The sequence below is a fragment of the Danio rerio genome, chromosome 23 (assembly GCF_049306965.1).
Source record: "Danio rerio strain Tuebingen ecotype United States chromosome 23, GRCz12tu, whole genome shotgun sequence".
NCBI classification, from domain to species: Eukaryota; Metazoa; Chordata; class Actinopteri; order Cypriniformes; family Danionidae; genus Danio; species Danio rerio.
Genome location: NC_133198.1, coordinates 22,468,097 through 22,489,504, shown reverse-complemented (window position 1 = coordinate 22,489,504; position 21,408 = coordinate 22,468,097). Strand labels below are relative to the sequence as shown.

Genomic DNA, 21,408 nt, shown 5'->3' with positions numbered 1-21,408 from the left:
CACTTCTATACAGCTTAAAGTGACATTTAAAGGCTTAACTAAGTTAATTAAGTTAACTAGACAGGTTAAGGTAATTAGACAAGTTATTGTATAATGATAGTTTGTTCTGTAGACTATCGAAAAAAGTACAGCTTAAAGGGGCTACTAATTTTGACCCTAAAATGGTTCATAAAAAATTAAAAGCTGCTTTTATTCTAGCCGAAATAAAACAAATAAGAAAATCCAGAAGAAAAAAAAAATTATTAGGCATACTGTGAAAATTTCCTTCCTCTGTTAAACATAATTTGGGAAATAAAAAAAAAAAAATAATTCAAAGGGGGCTAATAATTTCGACTTCAACTGTACATAAGACTGAACCTTCTAGCATCCCTTGCTAATGCACCTCTTTATGCCAGGGTATAAAATTTACCTCAGACCTCAGTTACCCCTACCACCTGGCCATGGCACTATTGTAACCTCTCTGGTTCTATTCGGTAAAATTCAAACCAATGTTTGGGAGGTGGGCACACTAACAAGTGTACCAAAGACTGCAGCTTCTAACATTAATCACTGTGCTCTTTTTTTTAAAGCAAGGGGAGGGTCACCGCACCAATGAAGTGCAGTTTTTCTCGGAGTGGACTAAGGTATTTCACACCGCAGCCTCTGGTGTACCTCCTGAAGACATGGTAGTAATCTCTACTCATGAGGTACTGTAAGTTACTCCTGTCCTGAAGAAAGTCTGCTGTCTTGCAGATTTCAACTCCTTGCCTAATCAAACCGACCTAAAATGTAATCTATGACTGAATCTGAAATTTCCCCCTGTAACCTCATTCACTATCCCTTACATTAGTCCACTAACATAGTCCATTTAAAGGAATAAATGAAAACAGGTAAGTAAATTCATGCACTGAGTGCACCGGTAGAGATTGTGCTGGTTTGATAAATGGATTTGATTTGTTAGAACAGGGATGCCCAAACTTAGGGAGCATCGGTGTCCTGCAGAGTTTAGCTCCAACTTCAACACACCTGCTCGGAAGTTTCTACCTAGTAGGAGCTTGATTAGCCAGTTCCGGAATATCTAGTTGGGGTTAGAGATCAACTCTGCATTACATGGCCCTCCAGGACTTGAGTTTGGTCACTCCTCTGTTAGAACGTCTTGGTCAGACCTTGTCAAATTCTAAATAGTGCACAATTTAAGAGAAAAGGAGCAATTTCAGATACAACCTACTTCAAGATTGCATAAAAATAACTTTCAGGTGTATTTGACGGAATAGGATAGTGCTCCTCTAGAATCGGAGTTGCCCATCCCTGGTCTAACTTAGTTGGCCTCTGTTACCTTCCAAAACCTCATTCCCATTCAGGTCATGGACCAATGTAACCCTCCCAGTTCTACATCCACTGAACCAAACAGTTCCATCATGGGACACAGGTGCATGCCTTTAATGTCAGTTACTAGTGTGCTTCACAAGGGAGTGAGGTTTACTCATACATTAACTACTCTTTGGCCTCTGCAACACTGAAATATTAAAGCATGACACACTATTTTGAGCTGATCACTGTTTATTGTTCAGACTGAATTGACTGATGTTCAGGAAACTTCTTGTGCACTTCAGTGTGTACGACCATCATTCAAACAAACACATTGCTACCTCCAGTATCAGACGTGCCATGGTAGAGGTTTATCTCTAGTCATTGTCATGCTGCAGGTTATTGTGATAATGAGCTACGGATGTTATAATTGTAGATATAGAGGTATACTGATTATGATACTGAGGGTACACTTACATGAATAATTGTACAGCATTCTTTCAGCATTACCTCACTATAGTTATACTGTCTGTACTATAAATTCTCAAAGGGGTGCTAAATTCATCTATCAGTGCTAATATATTCCAACCTGAAAAGGGACGGCATATAGACCTAGCAATTATGAGATCATATAAAAATTTCCTGTGCAATACATTAGTTTCCGAAGCTTAAAAAAGTTCTTCTTGCTATACGTTTTTTTACGCACTTAACAATTATAGATCTGAAGGTGCTTAATACTGGAAGTTGGTACTTAAACAGCAGTTGAATCTAGATCTATGAGAATGTCTAGCTGATCGTTTTAAGCCAATGAGTATATTTATGGAGTTCCTGAATCTAAGCCGTGTAGTTCTGGAATACATAAATAGTATTAAGCACTGTACATTTACGCTTTGTTTGTTTGTACGTTTCGTATTCACATTATTACTGTCAGTTACCCATCAAGGCTGACAAACAGTTTTGCACCACTTTGGCAGTCATAAAACAGTTCTTGTAATTGGCAGATCAGTCTAAGGACTCCATTACAGATGAATGAAATGGTGATTCATGAAGTACTGTAAAAAAAAAAGAAAAACCAAGACGACTTCCATACTCATTGTTTTGTTTTACAGTCTGCATCCGCTGCCTTGTCAATTCATAGACTTCTAACCACAGTACTTGTATCCAGTCAGGGAAGTGCTTTGGAAAGCCCGCCAGAATATGGTGGTCTGTCAAAAGGCAATCTCACAATTTTTTGTCCCCATTTCATAGGCTTCCCAGTCCTGGTCTTGGAAAGCCGTGATCTGTCCAGGTATTGGCTCCAGCCTGGGTTTTAACACCTGCTTGATCAGGTAATCTCATCCTCTGACTGTAAGAAGTTAAGTTAAGACAGCGATAATGAGAAGATTTCGTGCCAGGCAGAAGGAAGACCAAGAGGACAATGCAGCCATCCAGAATCAGAACTAGCAATCCTTTCCATTCTGGTCTCTTGCTGGTTTCACAGCACTGCCATCACTCCTCAGACACTGTTTTTGTCTGGGAGCTCAGCTTCAGGGGTGCGGGGGAAGTAGACGGTGGTCTTGTGCTCTTCATAACGGTCGATGTGCTTGAGATGGACCACCATGTGCAGGGCGTAGGCCAACACCAGTAGAAGAATCAGAGATGTGATCAGGCCCATCAAGATGGCTGGAGTAAAGAAGGTTGCACAATCACTCGCCGAAGCAAACTTGTTGGACTGGACGTTAAAGGCCTGGATCTGGAAAAAAGATACAAAATAACCAATTTTTGAATTAGAAAGTTGTAAATAACAATACATTCCTTTACATTTTTTCAGAACCTAAACATCAGGTGAGTTTGTTGATGGTACTAAATGGTTTAAGGAGGACATTAAATGGAATATATTTATAATCTTTTACACTGGGTTGAGTACATAATATCAGTCTGATTTTGGCACAGTCTGTTTAGTGTAGGTTGTTGAGAACCTTCATAAACCACCAACTCACCTTATAGTCTAAAATTGGCAGTCTAAGAATGTTTAGGGCTATTGCTAAAGAAGCCTTATGATGTCCTGACAAAATGACTTGCTTATTTAATTATTATTTTCAGTCCTTCATGTAGTCTCATATCTATGGTGTTGATCAACAGGAGACCAGAAACTCCAAAGATAATTTTTAACCATGTTTAAAAAAAGAGCAGTGCTGGTAGAAATTTGTAAATATGAAAAATTCATCTCCACTGTCAGGTCTTTTAATGACTAAAAAGCAAGTATAAAACAAACAAACAAACAGGTTTGATGGCCATTAAACGTTTATGATGGTATACTGTAGTTTCTGGAAGTCTTCCTTTAGTTCCACCTCTCTCAATTAAATGATAGATGTCATTAAAGATCGCAAGCAATGATTTGCTGGGAAACATTGTGTAGTCTGACTTTATTATTTTTTTAAACAAAGATTTATTTGACTACTATACAAAATATTGTGTTGTATGAACCTGGAATTAAATACAAAAGTTACAAAGCGTGGCTTTCTTAAGGTGGTCGCCCACAAAATGTGGCACACCACAAACTTAAAATTCAACATGCCATTACCGTTTTTGGTTCCCCAAAACACGTAATTAAGTTTTTAGGGACATTCTAAAAAACTTAACTTGAGCTTAACATGGCTTAATGTACCTAAACATCAACCAGAGAAACCCAAATTTCTGTCAAACTGTACTTTTAATTAACCCTAATGACTGTAAAAAGAATGAGTCTCAATTCCATAGATAAAGTGAAAAACATCACATTAAGCATTTTCTCCCCCATTGGTTCTATTATAAGGAAAAAGCTTAGCATGGCTTAATGTACCTTAACAAGTGTGGAAAATAACATTTCTATAAATTTTTTTTCATGACAAGCACTTTCAGATGTCAAAAGAATGAGCTCTAATTTTAGTGAGTGAAAATGATTACGTTATGCGTTTTAAGTCCATTATAAAAGGACAAAGCTTAACATGACTTAACGTACCTCAACAAGTGGAGCACATCAAAAAATCTATGAAATTTTAATTGTAATTAACACTAACTATGTACTAGCAAAAGATCAAGCTCTGATTCGGTGGATGAAATGAACAATGTGACGTTAATCGTTTTATCCCCATTGAAGTCCATTATAAGAGCTTAATGTTGTTTAACTTAACAACATTCTGAGATAATCAAATGTCTATAAACATATACTCATAAACACGTTCTGCTGTTAAAAGAACAAGCTTTTATTTTAGTACATCAAATGAACAATATCACTTTAAGTATTCTCCCTGTATAAGTCCATTATAGGGAAAGAGCTTAATGTGGCTTAATGTATCTTAACACCAGTGGTGTAAAGTAACTAATTACAAATACTCAAATTACTGTAATTGAGTAGTTTTTCTCAGGAATTGTAATTTACTAAGTAGTTACTAAGTATAAATGTGTACTTTTACTCTCACTTGAGTACATTTTTAGTGCTGTATCTGTACTTTTACTTCACTACTTTCCTTCAACCTGCAGTCACTACTTTATTTTTTCTTGTCTATGGGGATTAGAGAAATCAGTCCTGTGATTCCTGTCCAATCAAATCACACATAGAAGGAAAATTGCATCATAATGAACTACCTCAAGACATGTGCGCTTTATAATTGCAGCAAACTGTTTGGAAGCATTAAAAGTGTCCAAAATGATGTCCAAAATCTTTACATGCAATGACCCAGAGACTGTTTAGATGCATGTCACTGATGAGAAGATGAGAAATGTTTAAGAAGTTTAAATGTTTAACAAGACGTCAACATGACGTCGGATTGGCATTGTGCCCTAATGTCAAGGGGACGTTGCACTTTGTTTGAAAATGAAAATCGGGTTGACGACAGAAATCAACATTAGACCAATGTCAATGTCCAACCTAAAACCAACAAAATATCAACATCTAATGATGTCACATCTTGAAGTTGTGTGGATGTTACCACTATGACGTCTACCAGACGTTGGATTTTGGTTGGCATACCTGAGGAATAAATGTCAGTATTTGACATCCATATGATGTTGGTTTAAGATGCTAGCTTGACGTTGGATTTTAGTCACATTCTAACAACCTTAAATCAACCAAATATCAACGTCATTTGACGTCTTTATTGGACATCAAAATAACGTTGTCCTAAGACGCTGACTAGCCAATGAATTTTGGTTACCTGACAACACAACCTAAATCTAACCTAATATTAACTCCTTATGACGTTGTGTGCCTGCTGGGCAATATATCAATGAGTATCAAAGAATGTTACGTTTAAACATACATGCACAAATGACATGTAAACGCATCAGCTTTTAACAGAGTAATACTCACTACTCTTAAGTAGTTTTGAAAGGTCTACAATTTACTCATACTCTGAGTAATATTTACAACAGATACTTTCACTCTACTTACACTACATTTTTAGGCAAGTAGTGGTACTTTTACTTGAGTATGATTTTTCAGTACTCTTTCCACCACAGCTTAACACTGACCAGGGAAACCCAAATTTCTGTCAAACTTTACATGTGATTAACACTAACTATTGTCAAAAGAACGGGTCCTAGTTTCATAGATAAAGTAAATAATATCATGTTAAGTGTTTTTCCACTATTGAAGTCCATAATAAGGAAAGGCTTAATGTAACTTTACAACAACCGAGGGAAACTAAATGTCAAAAAGGCTGTTTATAATATAAAAAGTGATTGTTAATCATAAGTAAAATTTGATTGAAATTTTATTTTCCCCGCTTGTTGTTAAGGCACATTAAGCCATGTTAAGCTTTTTCCTTATAATAGACTTCAATGAGGGAGAAAATGCTTAATGTGATATTTTTTTACTTTGTGAAAGGACTCATTTATTTTACAGTCATAAGGGTTAATTACAAGTAAAGTTTGGCAGAAATTGGTTTCTCTGGTTAATGTTTAGGTACATTAAGTCACGTAAATCTTTTTTCACATTAAGGGCTCTAGTTTGACGGTCCATGCGCAGAGCGCAAAACGCAGGGTGCAAACGCTTTCAGGGCGTGTCAGAACGCATTTTTGCTATAAAGGACGGGATTTTGCTTTAAGGACGGGAAAATCTGCTTTGCGCTGTGGCGCATGGTCTAAAAGGGTTGATTTTATTTTATTAATGAGTTATAGGTGTGTTTTGAGAATAAACCAATTAGAGTCTCATCTCCCATTCCCTTTAAGAGCCAGCTGCATCGCGCCATAAGCGCATTCGCTATTTACAGGACGTAAAGTAAGTCTAAGTGAAAAAACTGAGCATTTCACTAGCAAACAGTTTACAGTTAACAGTTTTTTTTTTAACAGAAAACTGTTAAACAGAGCATCTACTGCGTGAGAATGAGAGATAATGGATCTACTTTCACTTTCTCTCGTGGATAGGGAAACCTTTACGCACAGACATCAGTTAGTCTATAAATAATTAATTGCGTTTGTTAAGCGCAAATATTTGTTTTAAAACTATTTCTAAATTCAGTTCTAATTTCCAGCAAATGAATAAATGAACAATATTAACGAAGTGTGTTCAAAAACCTGAGTTATATCCTAAAACACATGCTGTGCCTCATATGGTCTAAAACCTGACAGGTGGGCAAATCTAAGCTTGTTTTAATAAAACAAATATAAATATGGATATAATAATAATAACATTATACAAAAGCAAATTGTTATGAATGAACTGAAAAAGCCTCCCAAGATAAAGAAGACATAAAAGCAGTGATTTTTTATATTTATGTAGGCTAGAAAATAATATGTTTTGTAATATTTTAATCCTTTATATTTATATCCTATATCTATTCTTATTATATCCTATATATATATATATATATCCTTAATATTTACATTTTTTAATATGTAAAGATATTTGCCTATTGCTCTCTTGTGCGTATTAAGCAGTGTGTATGCGAGGCGCAACTCTGCACCGGAGTTTAGACCGGGTTTGTTTTGGTCTAATGAAAAATTTATTTTAGTTTCTCAAAATAGCAAAGCGCCAGCGGTCCCCTCAGAACGCCTTCCTTTTTAGACCAGAACGCCCATGGGCGCACATATGAGTGCTAATGCGTTTGCTATTTAAACAGCGTAACGCAACGCCTCAAAACGACTCTAGCTGAAACTAGCAAAAGACTATTGCGCCGGGTGTATGATAGGGCCCTAAGTGTTTTAGTATGTCCCTTTTTTTTTTTTTTGAAATCTAAAAAAATTTTCTACACTCTAAAGAACCTTTTGTGGAATGAAAAAGGTTACTAATTTGTAACGATTTTTAACAGATCCATCAATGCCAATAAAAAGGCTTTATTTTCAGATGTAGTTTTTATAGAGGTTTTGTACTGTAAATAAACTACAAATAATTGTATTAAATGCCAGCAAATCCACAAACACTCTCAGGCATACAGTGCTGAACTTCAGCAAACTTTTAAAAACACTCGAGGACATTTCACCACAGCTACCTGAAAATCTGTGAACGTGATGTGCCAGTTTGCCGAGCTGTCAGTGTAGGAGCTGGGCACCAGTAAGGTGTCATATTTCTGTAAGCTGCTGACGTGCTGGCAGTGGTAAGAATAGGTGGCGGGGGCATAGACCTCCGTGGCATTGAACGTGGCCTCATGAGTCCAGTTGTAGTGGATGTGAACGCTGTCTAGAGTGAACCAGTTCTGGCCTACTGATTCGTAGAAGGTGTTGGACATCTGAAGCCTTTGCAAAACAGAAAAAGAGGAAGTAATTAACAACTGAATGCAATTATCTACCACACAAGATTCAGTGAATGAGCCAAGATCAGTGCAGAAGAAAAAGTGTTTACCTGATGACAAGTCCCTTGATATCTTCCACATCACCCAAACGCAAAGATAGCCTATAAAATATAACACTGTCATCAGTTTGGTGTCTGTCTGACTGTCTGTCTGTGTCCATTCACCTACCTCTCTACCTCTATCTATCTGTCTATCTACCTGTCTATCTACCTGTCTGTCTGTCTGTCTGTCTGTCTGTCTGTCTATCTATCTATCTATCTATCTATCTGTCTGTCTGTCTGTCTGTCTGTCTGTCTGTCTGTCTGTCTGTCTGTCTGTCTATCTATCTATCTATCTATCTATCTATCTATCTATCTATCTATCCAAAACATATGATGTGCTGTGTTTCAATTTAAATGCTTATAAAGTAGGCCAATACAATGTTCTTTTTTTAAACACTGACACTGCTGTAAACATGTTAAACAATTAAGCTTCTGTCTGTCTGTCTGTCTGTCTGTCTGTATGTCTGTCTGTCTGTCTGTCTGTGTCCATTCACCTACCTCTCTACCTCTATCTATCTGTCTATCTACCTGTCTGTCTGTCTGTCTGTCTGTCTGTCTGTCTGTCTGTCTGTCTGTCTGTCTGCCTGCCTGCCTGCCTATCTATCTATCTATCTATCTATCTATCTATCTATCTATCTATCTATCTATCTATCTATCTATCTATCTATCTATCTATCTATCTATCTATCTATCTATCTATCTATCTATCTATCTATCTATCTATCTATCTATCTATCTGTCTGTCTGTCTGTCTGTCTGTCTGTCTACCTACCTATCCATCCATCCATCCATCAATCCGTCCGTCCGTCCGTCTGCCAATCTATCTATCTATCTATCTATCTATCTATCTATCTATCTATCTATCTATCTATCTATCTATCTATCTATCTATCTATCTATCTATCTATCTATCTATCTATCTATCTGTCTGTCTGTCTGTCTGTCTGTCTGTCTGTCTGTGTCCATTCACCTACCTCTCTACCTCTATCTATCTGTCTATCTACCTGTCTGTCTGTCTGTCTGTCTGTCTGTCTGTCTGTCTGTCTGTCTGTCTGTCTGCCTATCTATCTATCTATCTATCTATCTATCTATCTATCTATCTATCTATCTATCTATCTATCTATCTATCTATCTATCTATCTATCTATCTATCTATCTATCTATCTGTCTGTCTGTCTGTCTGTCTGTCTGTCTGTCTGTCTGTCTGTCTATCTATCTATCTATCTATCTATCTATCTATCTATCTATCTATCTATCTATCTATCTATCATCCATCCATCTACATAATCTGTCTGTCTGAAATAAATAGCTGAAATGATTTATACCTCAAACCATATACAGTATATACAGTACAGTAAAGCCTGAATCTATTCATACATTATTCTTTAAAGGTCTATAAGAAACGTTTTCGTAATTTTGATGTTTTATAGTCTCTAATGCCACCCAAAGCTGCCTTTATTTGATCAAAACCACAGTAAAACAGTAACATTGTAAAATATTTTTACAAGTTAACTTTGATACTTTGATAAATTAAACAATGTAATAATTTTGTTGTTGTAGATACAGTGTTTATTTTCCCCCATATGTTTTAGATTTATAGAAAATGTTAAAGAACAGCATTCATTTGAAATATAACATCATACATGCCTTTACTGTCACTTTTGATAACATGACAATTTAACATACCATTGCAAAATGTAAATAGTATTAATTTCTTAATGATCCCAAACGTATAACTGTTTATGGATTAATTGTTTAACTCCATTAATTACCCAAAACTGTCTAAATGTAACTAAATGTGTCTAAAAGAATCATTTAAAATATAATAATTGTTAAATATCTGTAAAAATCAAGTTAGAATTATGTTTGACTTTTTGTAGCACTGTAGCCTACATACATAATAAAATCTGCAAAAAATAAACTTATTTATGTAACTAACATCTAACATGAAGTTGGTCAACAAAACATATGCTTTTATAGGTTTAAGCATTTGACAATTAAATAAATATATATTAAATCTAAGGAAGAAGTCACTTGAATACATACGTGGCCTTCTCTTTTGTACAAACAGAGCCTTTGGTGTCCACTTGTGCGCTGGATCCAAACACCCTCTCTGTAAGGTCCAGGAAAGTGTTGTTCCTGTATCGAATAGCCAGTCTCTTAGCTTTGAACAGGATACAGATCTTGCCGTTGTAAGCTACAGTCAGTGGAGAGTAGGGTCCCGAGCTGGTAGACTGTAGTAACTTCCTCTTGGTTCTGGGCTGGGCATGCAGATGCCAACCGTAAGGCTGTTTGAAAATGATAACAGGACAATGAGGTGATGCTATATGGAACATACATTATTAATGGGCCTCTCTGATCTCAAATGCTTTCTTACAGGAGGAAACGTTCATGCTTCAGATAGCAGATACTGTATGACTGATATTCCCTGGCCCGCAAATGCATTTTCCTCATAATATGTTATTTCTGAATCAGTCACTGTGTTTTGGATCTTGTAGGATGCTGGGTGAATTAAGGCAGAGATGTTGCTTATGAAAGCCAAGGTCACTTTGACTATCAGGAAAAAATGCAATACCTGCAGTATTCTTCTGAGTGGATTTTCAGCTGCAGGCGAATAACTCTCCTCGTGTGAGGCACTTGGACTCTCAACATGTTCTCCATCTGCATCACAAAACGTTGAAATAGAACAATGGGGGAGATGGCATGGTGAGTTCTTTCAGTGCAGTGAATCACTCTTTTATTTTTAAGCACAGAGTGAATATGTGAGGAAAATAGCAGTATGAAATCAAAAGCACACACACTTAGAGATGAAACTTATAGAATGTACGAATCAGCACAATATGCTGGAAAGCAGCAATAGTGTATTCATTCTATCTGAAAGTTTAATAAGATTTTGTTTTCATAAAGGTTTAAAGGGAACCTAGGTTACCCCTTTTTTTCAGATTTTTAAAAAAAAAAAAAAAGTCTTTTTTGTTTCCAGAACAAGTCTGTAAAGTTTCAGCTCAAAATACTCATCAGATTTCTTATTATACCTTTTATAAGTTTCTTTTTTTATACCATTTTAAATCAGATAGCGGTTTTGTTGTACTGCATCTTTTAGGTTAGTCCTCCCCGCCCACTGTTTCTATGTGCCTTTCTGCGTGCCTTAATCTCCCTCCCTTGGCAGATTCAGACAACAGAAAGACATAAAGGAAGCAGATCTCACGTAGCGTTTGTGAGAAATACTTCAGTAAGAACTTTACCAATGAGTATTTGATGCATTTGTTGTGGATTTGCAACGATGAGTCACACAAAACGTCATTACAAAGTTCACACGCACACACACATACACAGCGCAGACACACACATACAGACAACCCGTTGGTTTAACTTTGCACTATTTTTCCACGCATATGTAACAGGATACAGGTTAATATCCACTGCTGCATGAATATCTGTTAATGTACATAATAAACCTGATTTAATGTCCACAAACCAGGATTGAAGCGCCTTCTTTTATAATTGTTCTGACACGCGGCTGTGCTAATAAAGCTGAAGTAAATCCCTGTAATTCATTACACACATGCACTGTTTTAAAGCATTTAAAACTTGTAAAACTCACTCTTGATCACATTTGATGATGAGTGATGATCCTAGCAAACTGAACAGACCTTTTATTCCCGGTTGCTTTGCGCACGTCCTGTCTTGTTGGTAAGATTTTACACGTGACTACCAGGACATGTTAATACGCAGCTGTCAATCAATTCGGTGGGCGGGGGACCGCACTCCTACTCCTACGTCGATCTGAAAACCGCTCCAATATGGTATTGGTGAGCTAGTGCTGTTCCCATGCTAAACTTCCAGTCACCAATAATTAGGGCTTGACATTAACTTTTTTGATAACTAGCCACTGTGGCTAGTAGATTTCCAACATTACTAGCCTCTCACCATTTTCACTAGCCACACTTTTCTTGTTGGGAAAGTATATTTTGCTTAAATTTGACTTTGAAATGCTAAATTACTTGATTTTGATGTTGTGTTATGTCCACATGCCTTCTCATTCATTTAACTTCTTGTGTGTATTGTGTATTAGCTTGTTCAATGTCCATGAGCAAATGGTTGTGTCACAATTCAATCAGTTTTTATTTCACGACTTTCTTAGGGCTCAAGGATTTACCAAATTTATCTCTGACCACACCAAATAAGTATTTCTTAGCCACAATGTTTTAATGTGTAAAAACAAGGAAATAGCTTTATATGTGCACTTTTTAATTCAACAAAACTTTTCTTTACAAAACATTACATTTAAAAAATAATTATTGTCATGTATCTAAAATATGCACAGTAATCTGTTCTGGCTAAAAGTCCCAGATCACCAGTTAGTTATAACATAAATGGGGAGTTATCTCCCATTAAAGCAATGTTATTGTAAAACATGATATATAAACCATATTAACAAAAATAACTAAGCAAAAGAAAGCAGGTGAAACATACCGTGCACACAGTTAATAATCTCTTCTAAGAATTAAAATGAAAGCTGCTGCTTACAAAAGAATACATGTTTTTTTTTTATCTTGAGCTTTTAAAAGCAGCAGGACTGTGGGTGCACAATCATCACTCTTTGTCCAGTCTATTTCAAAGGGAACCAATCGCACCCGTTGTGCTTCCTGTAGGCCCGGTTGCTTTGCGCAAGTAAACGGGAGCTCATGCGCGCTTTTTAACAGTCACGCGCATCATATCAGCTGTTAGCACGAGTGATCATGCTCTCATTCTGTATTGATAATTCTTTTGCTCGCGCAAACACAGTTATTTTTGTCAGTCGTGCGACTTCTCGATTCTAATATCACATTTGCACGAATATTGGGCCATGCTTATTGTCGAACACTGCTTTAAGGAAAACTACATTTTAAAAATGATTTCCAACCAGCCAAAGTTACTAGTGGAGGTGTCTGTCTAACCCGCCAAAGCTGAAATCTACTCACATTTGGCGGGTGTTAATGAAAAGCCCTGCCTGCAATTGTTAGTTTTTTATTTATTTTAAATGATTCCTTTTACAGCATCGATGTTGTAATGTAATTAGGAAACAATCAGTTAAATAGACTCTGGCATTCATTTAGTTGCTCAAGCGTAAAATGAGACAAAATACCAATTACTCGCATGCGCCTGTCAGAATCAGCAGGCTAGAGCAGAACCTCCATTGAATATACTGGGTTAAAATAAATGCTCACTTTTAAAGACATAGCGGGTAAAAAATTTAATTTAATGCAGTGCATCTTGAACAATCTGAGACCCACTTTATATCACATATCACAAAGCCAGTACCAAAATACCAAAACATACCAAAAATCGCCGATTTTTTAAGAAAACAGACCTTAAACACGCCGTTTTTGCAATGGCAAACAGTTCATTGGAAGCACTTAACCCAGGATACTGGCAAATTAAAAATTCCTATTAGCATACTTCGGCATATAGCCCATTGCTCCACCGTTTTTATGTTGTTAAATTGAAAAAAAAAGGACTGGGTGTGTTTATATTAGCCCAATATGACAGTCTATACACTATACCTACACATATGTCTGTCCAAACAACTTGAAAAGTAGATTTTTCCCCATGGGTGCCCTTTAAATAAAATGTAATGTTTAATCTGTCATTATACAACAGGAATACTCAGTGACTTATTCTGTACATTAAATGAATAAATAATGCCAGTAAGCAGTAATAAAAAGGAGTTATCTTCAGTCAAATGATTAGTTCAAAAACACCGATTCATTCCGGAATAGTGTTTGAGAGTTAGTCATTAAACTTTTCAGTGAATCAGTTCACTTCAATGCCATTGCTCTGAGATATTCAGATGTGACTGCTTGTTTGATTTGATGCACTTCAAAAGTATTTGTGACCTCCCGGTGGCTTTGTTGGCAGCAGGGTTGCCAGGTCCAAGAAAAATTTACAATGACAACTCAAAACCCATAACAAAGGAATGAAAAGTGGCCCATTTCTCCCTTGTCCAATCAGTCTATTGCTGGATTCCCACAAATTTAAACCATATCTTCTCTGATATTTGTGACTGACTTTCCGCACACTAAACAACACATCTAATGATGGGTTCACACCAAATGCTGAATTAAGTATTTGCGTGAGTAAGCTGCATACAAATTCAGTGCAAACACGCAGATAGAGGAAATAATACTGGCAGAATTTGCCTCAACCGTGTCTTCCATATAATTGTCAGTGCGGAAAAGTTCAGGTGGCGGACACATGATGACTGTGGTGGCATCACTTGGGGACCAAATCCAGCTGACTAAAAATACTGTGCCTAAGATGTATGTTAATATTAACTTCATAATTACTAAAATGCAGCATTAAAATATTTTAATTAAACTGGTAGCTCCTAAAATACGACAAATTGATGAACACAAGTATGAACTTCTCTGAACAAAAATGAGAGAAATGATTCCAGTACGCAAATACAACCCTAAATCAGAAAGAGTTGGGACAGTTTTAAATCGCAAATAAAAAAGAGAGCAGTGATTTCTAAATTCACTTTGACTTGTATTTCATTGCAGACAATATGAACACACAATTTTTCATATTTTCTCTGGTCAACTACATTTAATTTGTAAATACACATCTTTTCCTGACATTCAAACCTGCAACACATTCCAAAAAAGATGGGACAGGAGCAATTAGGGCTGGTAACCAGGTAAATTGCTTAACTGATGTGGTTTGAAACAGGTGATGTCAACAGGTGATTGTAATTATGATCTGGTACAAAAGCAGCATCCAAGCAAAGGTCTAGTCCTTTAGGAGCAAAGATGGGCCGAGGATCACCAGTCTGCCAACATATATGTGAGAAAATGATTGAAATTTCTAAAAACAATGTTCCTCAAAGAAGGATAGAAAGATATTTGGATATTTCACCTTCAACAGTGCATAACACAATTAAAAGATTCAAGGAATCTGGAGGAATTTGAGTGCGTAAAGGACAAGGGTGCAAGCCTAAGCTGAACTACCATGATCTTTGATCCCTCAGGTGACACCGCATCAAGAATCCTTATTCATCTAAAAGCGACATTACCACATGAACCCAGGACTACTTTGGCAAACCTTTGTCAAGTACCACAATACATAGTTGCATTTAACACCAGTTAAAACTATACTGTAGCAAAAGAAAGCCCTGTATTAACAGTTTCCAGAAGCACCATTGACTTCTTTGGGCTTAGAGGCATCTGGAATGGACCATCACAAAGTGGAAACATGTACTATGGTCAGATGAATCAGTATTTCATGTATTTATTTTTAGAAAAACTGATGCCATGTACTCCAGACTAAAGAAGAAAAAGAACATCCAGACTGCTACTGAAGTCCAAAAGCCAGGGTCTGTCATGGTATGTGGTTGTGTCAGTGCCCTTGGCAAAGGTAACTTGCACTTCTGTGATGGCACTATTAATGCTGAAAAGTACATAGAGAATTTGTAGCACACTTTGGTGCCTTGTTTTCCAGGGACGCTCATGCATATTTCAACAAGACAATGCAAAACCGCATTCTGCACACATTACAGGTTGCGGAGGAAGAGGATACAGGAACTTGACTGGCCTGCCTGCAGTCCCGACCTGTCTCCAATAGAGAATTTGTGGCGCATATTAAAGTGCAAAATGCGACAACAAAGACCCCTTACTGTTTCCCACCTTAATACTTGTTTGCAAGAAGAATGGGACAAAATTACACCTAAACCACTAAGCTGTATTGCTTTCTTCAGTCCCTAAACGTCTTTTAAATGTTGTGAAAAGGAATGCCAACATTACAATGTGGTAAATGCTTTACTGTTCCAACTTTTTTTTTAAATGTGTTGCAAGAACCAAAATTGGAATGTGCATATTTCAAAAATTTAAACAAAAAATTCTTTCTTTTTTATTTGCGTTTTCCATATTGTCCCAAGTTTCTCTGATTTATATGAAACTGATTTGCTCAACACTGATTTGTTTAGGAATTGTTTGTCACTAAAATGAGTCAGTCATTGAATTGTTCACTCAATCAGTTCACTTCATTCCGGAAATAAACTCCACTGCTGTGGGGTATTTAAATATGTGTGTTGTTTTGGTTTTGCTGAATTAAGCTGAAAAATGACTAAACAATAATTAATACAGAATAGTAGAATAACTGTTGCATATTTTCAGCTGTGTCACCTCACAATTAGGATCTTCTTAATTTTTTGCATGATTGATTCTGTTACTTTCCTGTTAAATACCACGAGGCTGCTTTGAAACAATATGTATTGTATACAGAGATATTAAATAAAGGGGAATTGTTTATAGCATTCTTGGTGGAGCAAATATAGTTAGCAAAAACGATTTGTCTGTTGTTTGTTGAACTATTTCATTCAATTTGGCAGCTCAAAAACATAAAATAACTAATGAACACCAGACTTTTTACTAGTATTATGCACACATGTAAACAAAAAACTGCACAAATGTCACAGCCAAAAATTCAATAAAACGTAAAAAGTTACACAAATAAAGCGAGTAAAATCAAACACCAAAGGAAAAGACACTTACCTGTTCTAATTCTCACAGCTTGGTATGGTGGGACCTCCGAGCTGTGATGGAAAAACAAAGCAGAACAAAAAGAGGGGTTGATCTCTTTGTGTCAGGCTGTGGCCTACTTATCAATGTCTAAGACAGATTTCCCATAGATCCACTCAGCCTGACGCAGCGCTGATGCATGACCACAAGTCTGACATCTTCAGTCCAGATTAGTGTCTCAAGAGAAGACAAGACATTTAGTGGAATGGCATGATTCTCACGTGCTTAGGGTCAACAAAGTGTGGGCTGAAAATGACTTAATGACACCTAGCACATGTATATTTATCCCGTGCCACCTCTTCCTTCACACTGGAACTTGCTGGATTATCCTAAGATGAACCGTTTATACGTCTAATCACAGAGATAATGAGCTTGGCGGCACAATCTCCTAAACCCTTATTAAGAATCTGCCGCCCCATCCGGGAGAAGGCATCCCGCTGTGTGAATGTGTTGACGTTCTAGATTAAGGCCTGTTCACCTTCAGCAGAGTCAGTAGGGTGTGCGATTGCAAACGGGAGCATCAGATGACCCCGGTTCACTCTCTAGGTTCGTCTGCTACACTGACATTTGCTGCTTCGAGCTTTGTGATCATGTAAGAGATTAAGGAATACAGGAAAACATCAGACTTGTGGGGAAAATAAACAGATTAGTGCATGGAGCATTTAAGTTCATTCGGTTGCTAAGTGCGATATGTGGGATGGCATATTGAGTAGTAAAACCGCTGTAATCCAATCATGGTGACAATATGGCACAAATGCAGGTGTGAAAACTAAAAATAAAAAAAAAACATAAATAGAGGGGTTTAGAACTAGATTTGTAATATCTTTCTGGAAAACAGAAAGAAAGGAAAAAATATTAAAAATAATGTAAGCATAGAAGTGACGTATAATATATATATATATATATATATAAACATCTCTAGAACTATTTTTTTAAAGTTTTATCATTGAAATGCTAAAGCTAAAGCTACATTTGTTTGTCTTCTGGTTCATTTTGGTAATGAAATAAATACCAAAAAATAAAAAATAAATAAAACAAACAAACAAACAAACAAACAAACAATAAAAATCTCAGTTAGAAATGTCATATAAAATTGACTTGTTCTTAAAAGCTCTCAAACTCTAGCCTCTAGAACTACATTTGTAAAATGTTTCCAGTGAAATGGTAAAGCTATAGCTACATTTGTACAGTTTGTCTTCTATCCGGTTCATTTTGGTAATAAAATAACCACAGCAAAAAAAAAAAAAAAAAAATCCAAACAAACAATAAAAAACTACATTAGAAATGTCATATAAAATTGAAAAAGCTCCCAAACTCTAGCCTCTAGAACTACTTTTGTAAAGCGTTTCCATTGCAATGCTAAAGCTACATTTGTACATTTTGTCTTCTATCCGGTTCATTCTGTTAATGAAATAAACACCATAATAATAAATAATAAATAATATTATAATAAATTACAACATAAAAAAAATCTATGTAAGAAATGTCATATAAAATTGACTTATTCTTAATAGCTCTGAAACTTCATTTGAAAATTTTTTAATTTCTTAAATTTCTGTTTAAAATAAATAAAGCAATGAAATGATATATAAAATGAAATATAAAGAGCTCTATAACAGAGGCCCCCAAACTTTTCAGCTTATGACCCCCAAAATAACAATGCCAGTGCCTTGTTGTGACCCTAAATATTCTGTGAGGTGGTTACAAATATATACTGTAAACCTTGCACACAACGGCACACACATAACAATACGCCCAAGTCTATTCACTGTTTAATTTTGGAGAACGCCACTCGGACACCATCCTCCAAGTTCAGTTGTGGCCTGTATTTATTTTTAATGTGCATGAGTGCCGTAAATGTGTCAGAAAGTTTAACCTGTGCCATAAAATCAATGTGCTACATCTGACAGTATAGCTGTGTCTTTACTAGAATGTAATCACCCCCAAAATTTTGAGTTTTTTTTATTTATTATTAATTATTAACATGGTAACAGTGTGACTATTAACTACAATTTAGTTTTTTATGGATAAAATATGATCATTCTAATAGTTTAATAAAATTATTTGATTTTTGGAAATTACCAAGCGACCCCCCCCCCCCCTTATTGTCTTGCGACCCTTCCCATTTCTGCTCTAGAACTAGAATTGTATTGTAAAAACTATTTTGAGCATAAAAGTGATACAGAAAATTGACCTGGAACTACATTAAAGTGTTTTTCTTAAGGTATAGTTCTGCTAAAATAAATAAGTAAATAAATATGACACCATAAACAATTCAGGCCTAAAAGTGCTAAAAAATAACATATAACAAGCTCTAGAAATACCTCTGTATAAAATTTAATAAAAATAAAAGAAATAAATGTAGGCCTATAAAAAGGACATATAAAGAGCTCAAGAACCACATATTAACACTTTTCCTTATTTCTGGGTAGTTCTTCTCAATCAGTCAGTCAATCAAATGAATAAATAAATGAATAAAATGACAAATAAACATCTCTAGAAGCACATTTGGACAGGTTTCTCTTCTTTCCAGGTAGTTCTGCTAAAAAAAAATCCTCAAAACAGCAAATGTGGTCTTGAGAGGCCTGCTGAGGAGTGTGTGTGCGTGCACGAGGAGTGACTCTCGCCTTTGTTCTAATGCCAGTTTACCGAGGTCAGCAGCTGAGGACTGCGCTGCTGTCATTGGTTATGGCTGGACACAGTAGCCTAAGTGCTGAATTGAGCATTTATGTAATGAAAAGCAACGCTTACACTATGTCTTCACCTCACTGCCACTGTCAGAGCTCAAAATCATCTCTTGCATATATAGATTATAGGTTTAGCATACAGATTAGCACAGTGCACTAGCACAGTACTCTATAAACACCTCAAGGCATTAAAATAGATTTGTCTATTTAATGGTAATAAGATTACAGCCTTTGATTCCACTCGCATCCTTTGTGGGCCAAAGGTTTTTGTTTGCCGTATACATTGACCCTGAGAAACTTGAGGAAGGTTGTAAACAACTCAACATTTCGACTCCTAAGACACATTTCTAGACTAACAAGATCCCCAATGTTTCGACAGCCTGCAATGCTGCTCTTATCCCTATAAATCCTAAGCTTTAGATCTATCTAGGGAGGGATGGGCAAGTTGGTAGGTTGTTTACCATAGCTGTGGTTTATAGAACTAAAGGAAGACATCTCAGCCTCTATTATATAATATATTTGCATGAATTATTCATATATTCAGATGTAAAGGCATGGATAAGTAAACAATTCCAGCAGGTAACAGATAGCAAAGAACGATGACTTGACTCTTGAAATGTAGTTTCAAATTAAAGTCTTATCGATTACAAAACAAAAGCAATAAAAGCCCCCCATATTATAAACCATCATCATCCAGACTATCAACTAAGCAATAAATAAACACGTTTACTTATGTTTATCATAAACATACTTTATACAGTATAAAAAAAAGCTACTGGAATGCCAGCTTACACAAAAATGCAGCTATCCTTCGAGATAATTTATTTACAAATGTGACTGAAATGTTTTAAAACTATTTGTTAAATTTTTGTGTTTTTAGGAGGGAAGTTATAAATTTACTAATGTTATTATTCTAATCACTCTCTTTCTATATATATATATAGAATTACTAGTTCTCATACAGAAATGGCAGATATATAATATTAACCAAACAACAAACAATTCTAAATTATCATATTTATGCTATTCCTGATCTGATCTGAGCAAAGGAATTCAGAAACAGTAAAAGTGACAAAAAACTGATTGTAACTATTCTGTATCTTCAAGGATGCGCAGGAATCTGACTTCTTTCTTTTGTTTCTTGGAGAAGCATCTGTAAACTGACTCCTACAGACACTGGATGGGGTCTGCCTGCTGTCCCATTGTCATAGCCATGTTTGCATGCCTTGTAGTTACAAAGCAAAAAAAAAAAACTGCAGCAAAACCCCAACACACTCTACATCTAGAGCCTACAAACGTCAACTGGACAAGCGAGTTCTACGAATGCTGTTTCAACATTTTCTAACAAACAATATATATATTTTTTTCTTGGTGTCTCTTGGCCACTGTAAAAGACTAAGACAAGTGCATCAGCTGCACAGCATCACTGCCCCATCATTCCCCCTCCCCACGCTAGAGCTGAAAGCGCAGCTCTTACCTCCTGTCCAGGATCGCAGGCACTTGATCGAAGGGCAAAGACAGAGAGATAAACACACACAGTAACAGAGAAAAAAACAGGAAAAGCTTGTGTTTAGCCATTGAGACAATCTGACGAGACTGCCAGAGATGAGGTCTGCTTCATAATCTGCTCTGAACGCACATCCCTAAACCTGGGCTCTGTGACGGACAGCCAAAGCAGCCAATCAGAAGCCAGGGGGAGATAATCGTGCGTCATCCGCCTCACAGCCTTCATTCTTGCAGCCTTTCTCTCCCCCCACACCCTCTCTCTTTCTCTCTCTCACATACACACACTCCTCTACCCTCCTCCTCCCCTATCGTTTTTCTCTCTCTTTTCTGTTCCCTCACTCTCATACAAACATACAGTAGCTGCTGGCCAACCTCAAGCTAAGGGGTTTACGCGTTTCAACTCCAGTCCCAGGAGGCTAGTTTCATAAGCACTTGATATCTGGCACAGCTCAAAATTAGTTCAGAGTGTGAATTTGTTTAAAGCACAATTAAAGGTTGTGACAATTGACCTAGATTTACACTGAGAGCTTTGATAACTAGAATAAATTGCACACTATAAACCAACCTAAACCTCTACAGC

At 36.4% G+C, this 21,408-nt stretch overlaps 1 protein-coding gene across 2 annotated transcripts; it reads right to left on the bottom strand.

Moving 5' to 3' along the window:
* Positions 1-1,521: 1,521 nt before the first annotated feature.
* Positions 1,522-20,950, bottom strand: atp6ap1lb (ATPase H+ transporting accessory protein 1 like b). Of its 2 annotated transcripts, NM_001201403.1 has the most exons (7): positions 20,800-20,950; positions 16,609-16,649; positions 10,653-10,738; positions 10,124-10,365; positions 8,087-8,137; positions 7,737-7,980; positions 1,522-3,019 (listed from the first exon to the last, which is right to left on the bottom strand). In NM_001201403.1, the coding sequence occupies exons 1-7, from the start codon at positions 20,898-20,900 to the stop codon at positions 2,783-2,785; spliced, it is 1,002 nt and encodes a 333-aa protein (NP_001188332.1). In that variant the 5' UTR covers positions 20,901-20,950; the 3' UTR covers positions 1,522-2,782. The 2 variants fall into 2 exon arrangements, with proteins under 2 accessions (NP_001188332.1, XP_073794627.1); XM_073938526.1 differs by lacking the exons at positions 10,124-10,365; positions 10,653-10,738; positions 16,609-16,649; positions 20,800-20,950 and adding an exon at positions 8,674-9,275 and having other exon boundaries at positions 8,087-8,314.
* Between the last annotated feature and the right edge of the window lie 458 nt (positions 20,951-21,408).

Bases quoted from the DNA above. Each gene is read 5' to 3' on its own strand.
- atp6ap1lb (NM_001201403.1), bottom strand. From the start codon at position 20,900: ATGGCTAAACACAAGCTTTTCCTGTTTTTTTCTCTGTTACTGTGTGTG. The intron at 8,138-10,123 runs GTATGTATTCAA...TATATTTTATAG, and splicing joins TGTACAAAAGAGAAGGCCAC to GCTATCTTTGCGTTTGGGTG. The intron at 3,020-7,736 runs GTAGCTGTGGTG...TCTTTTTTCCAG, and splicing joins TCACGTTCACAGATTTTCAG to ATCCAGGCCTTTAACGTCCA.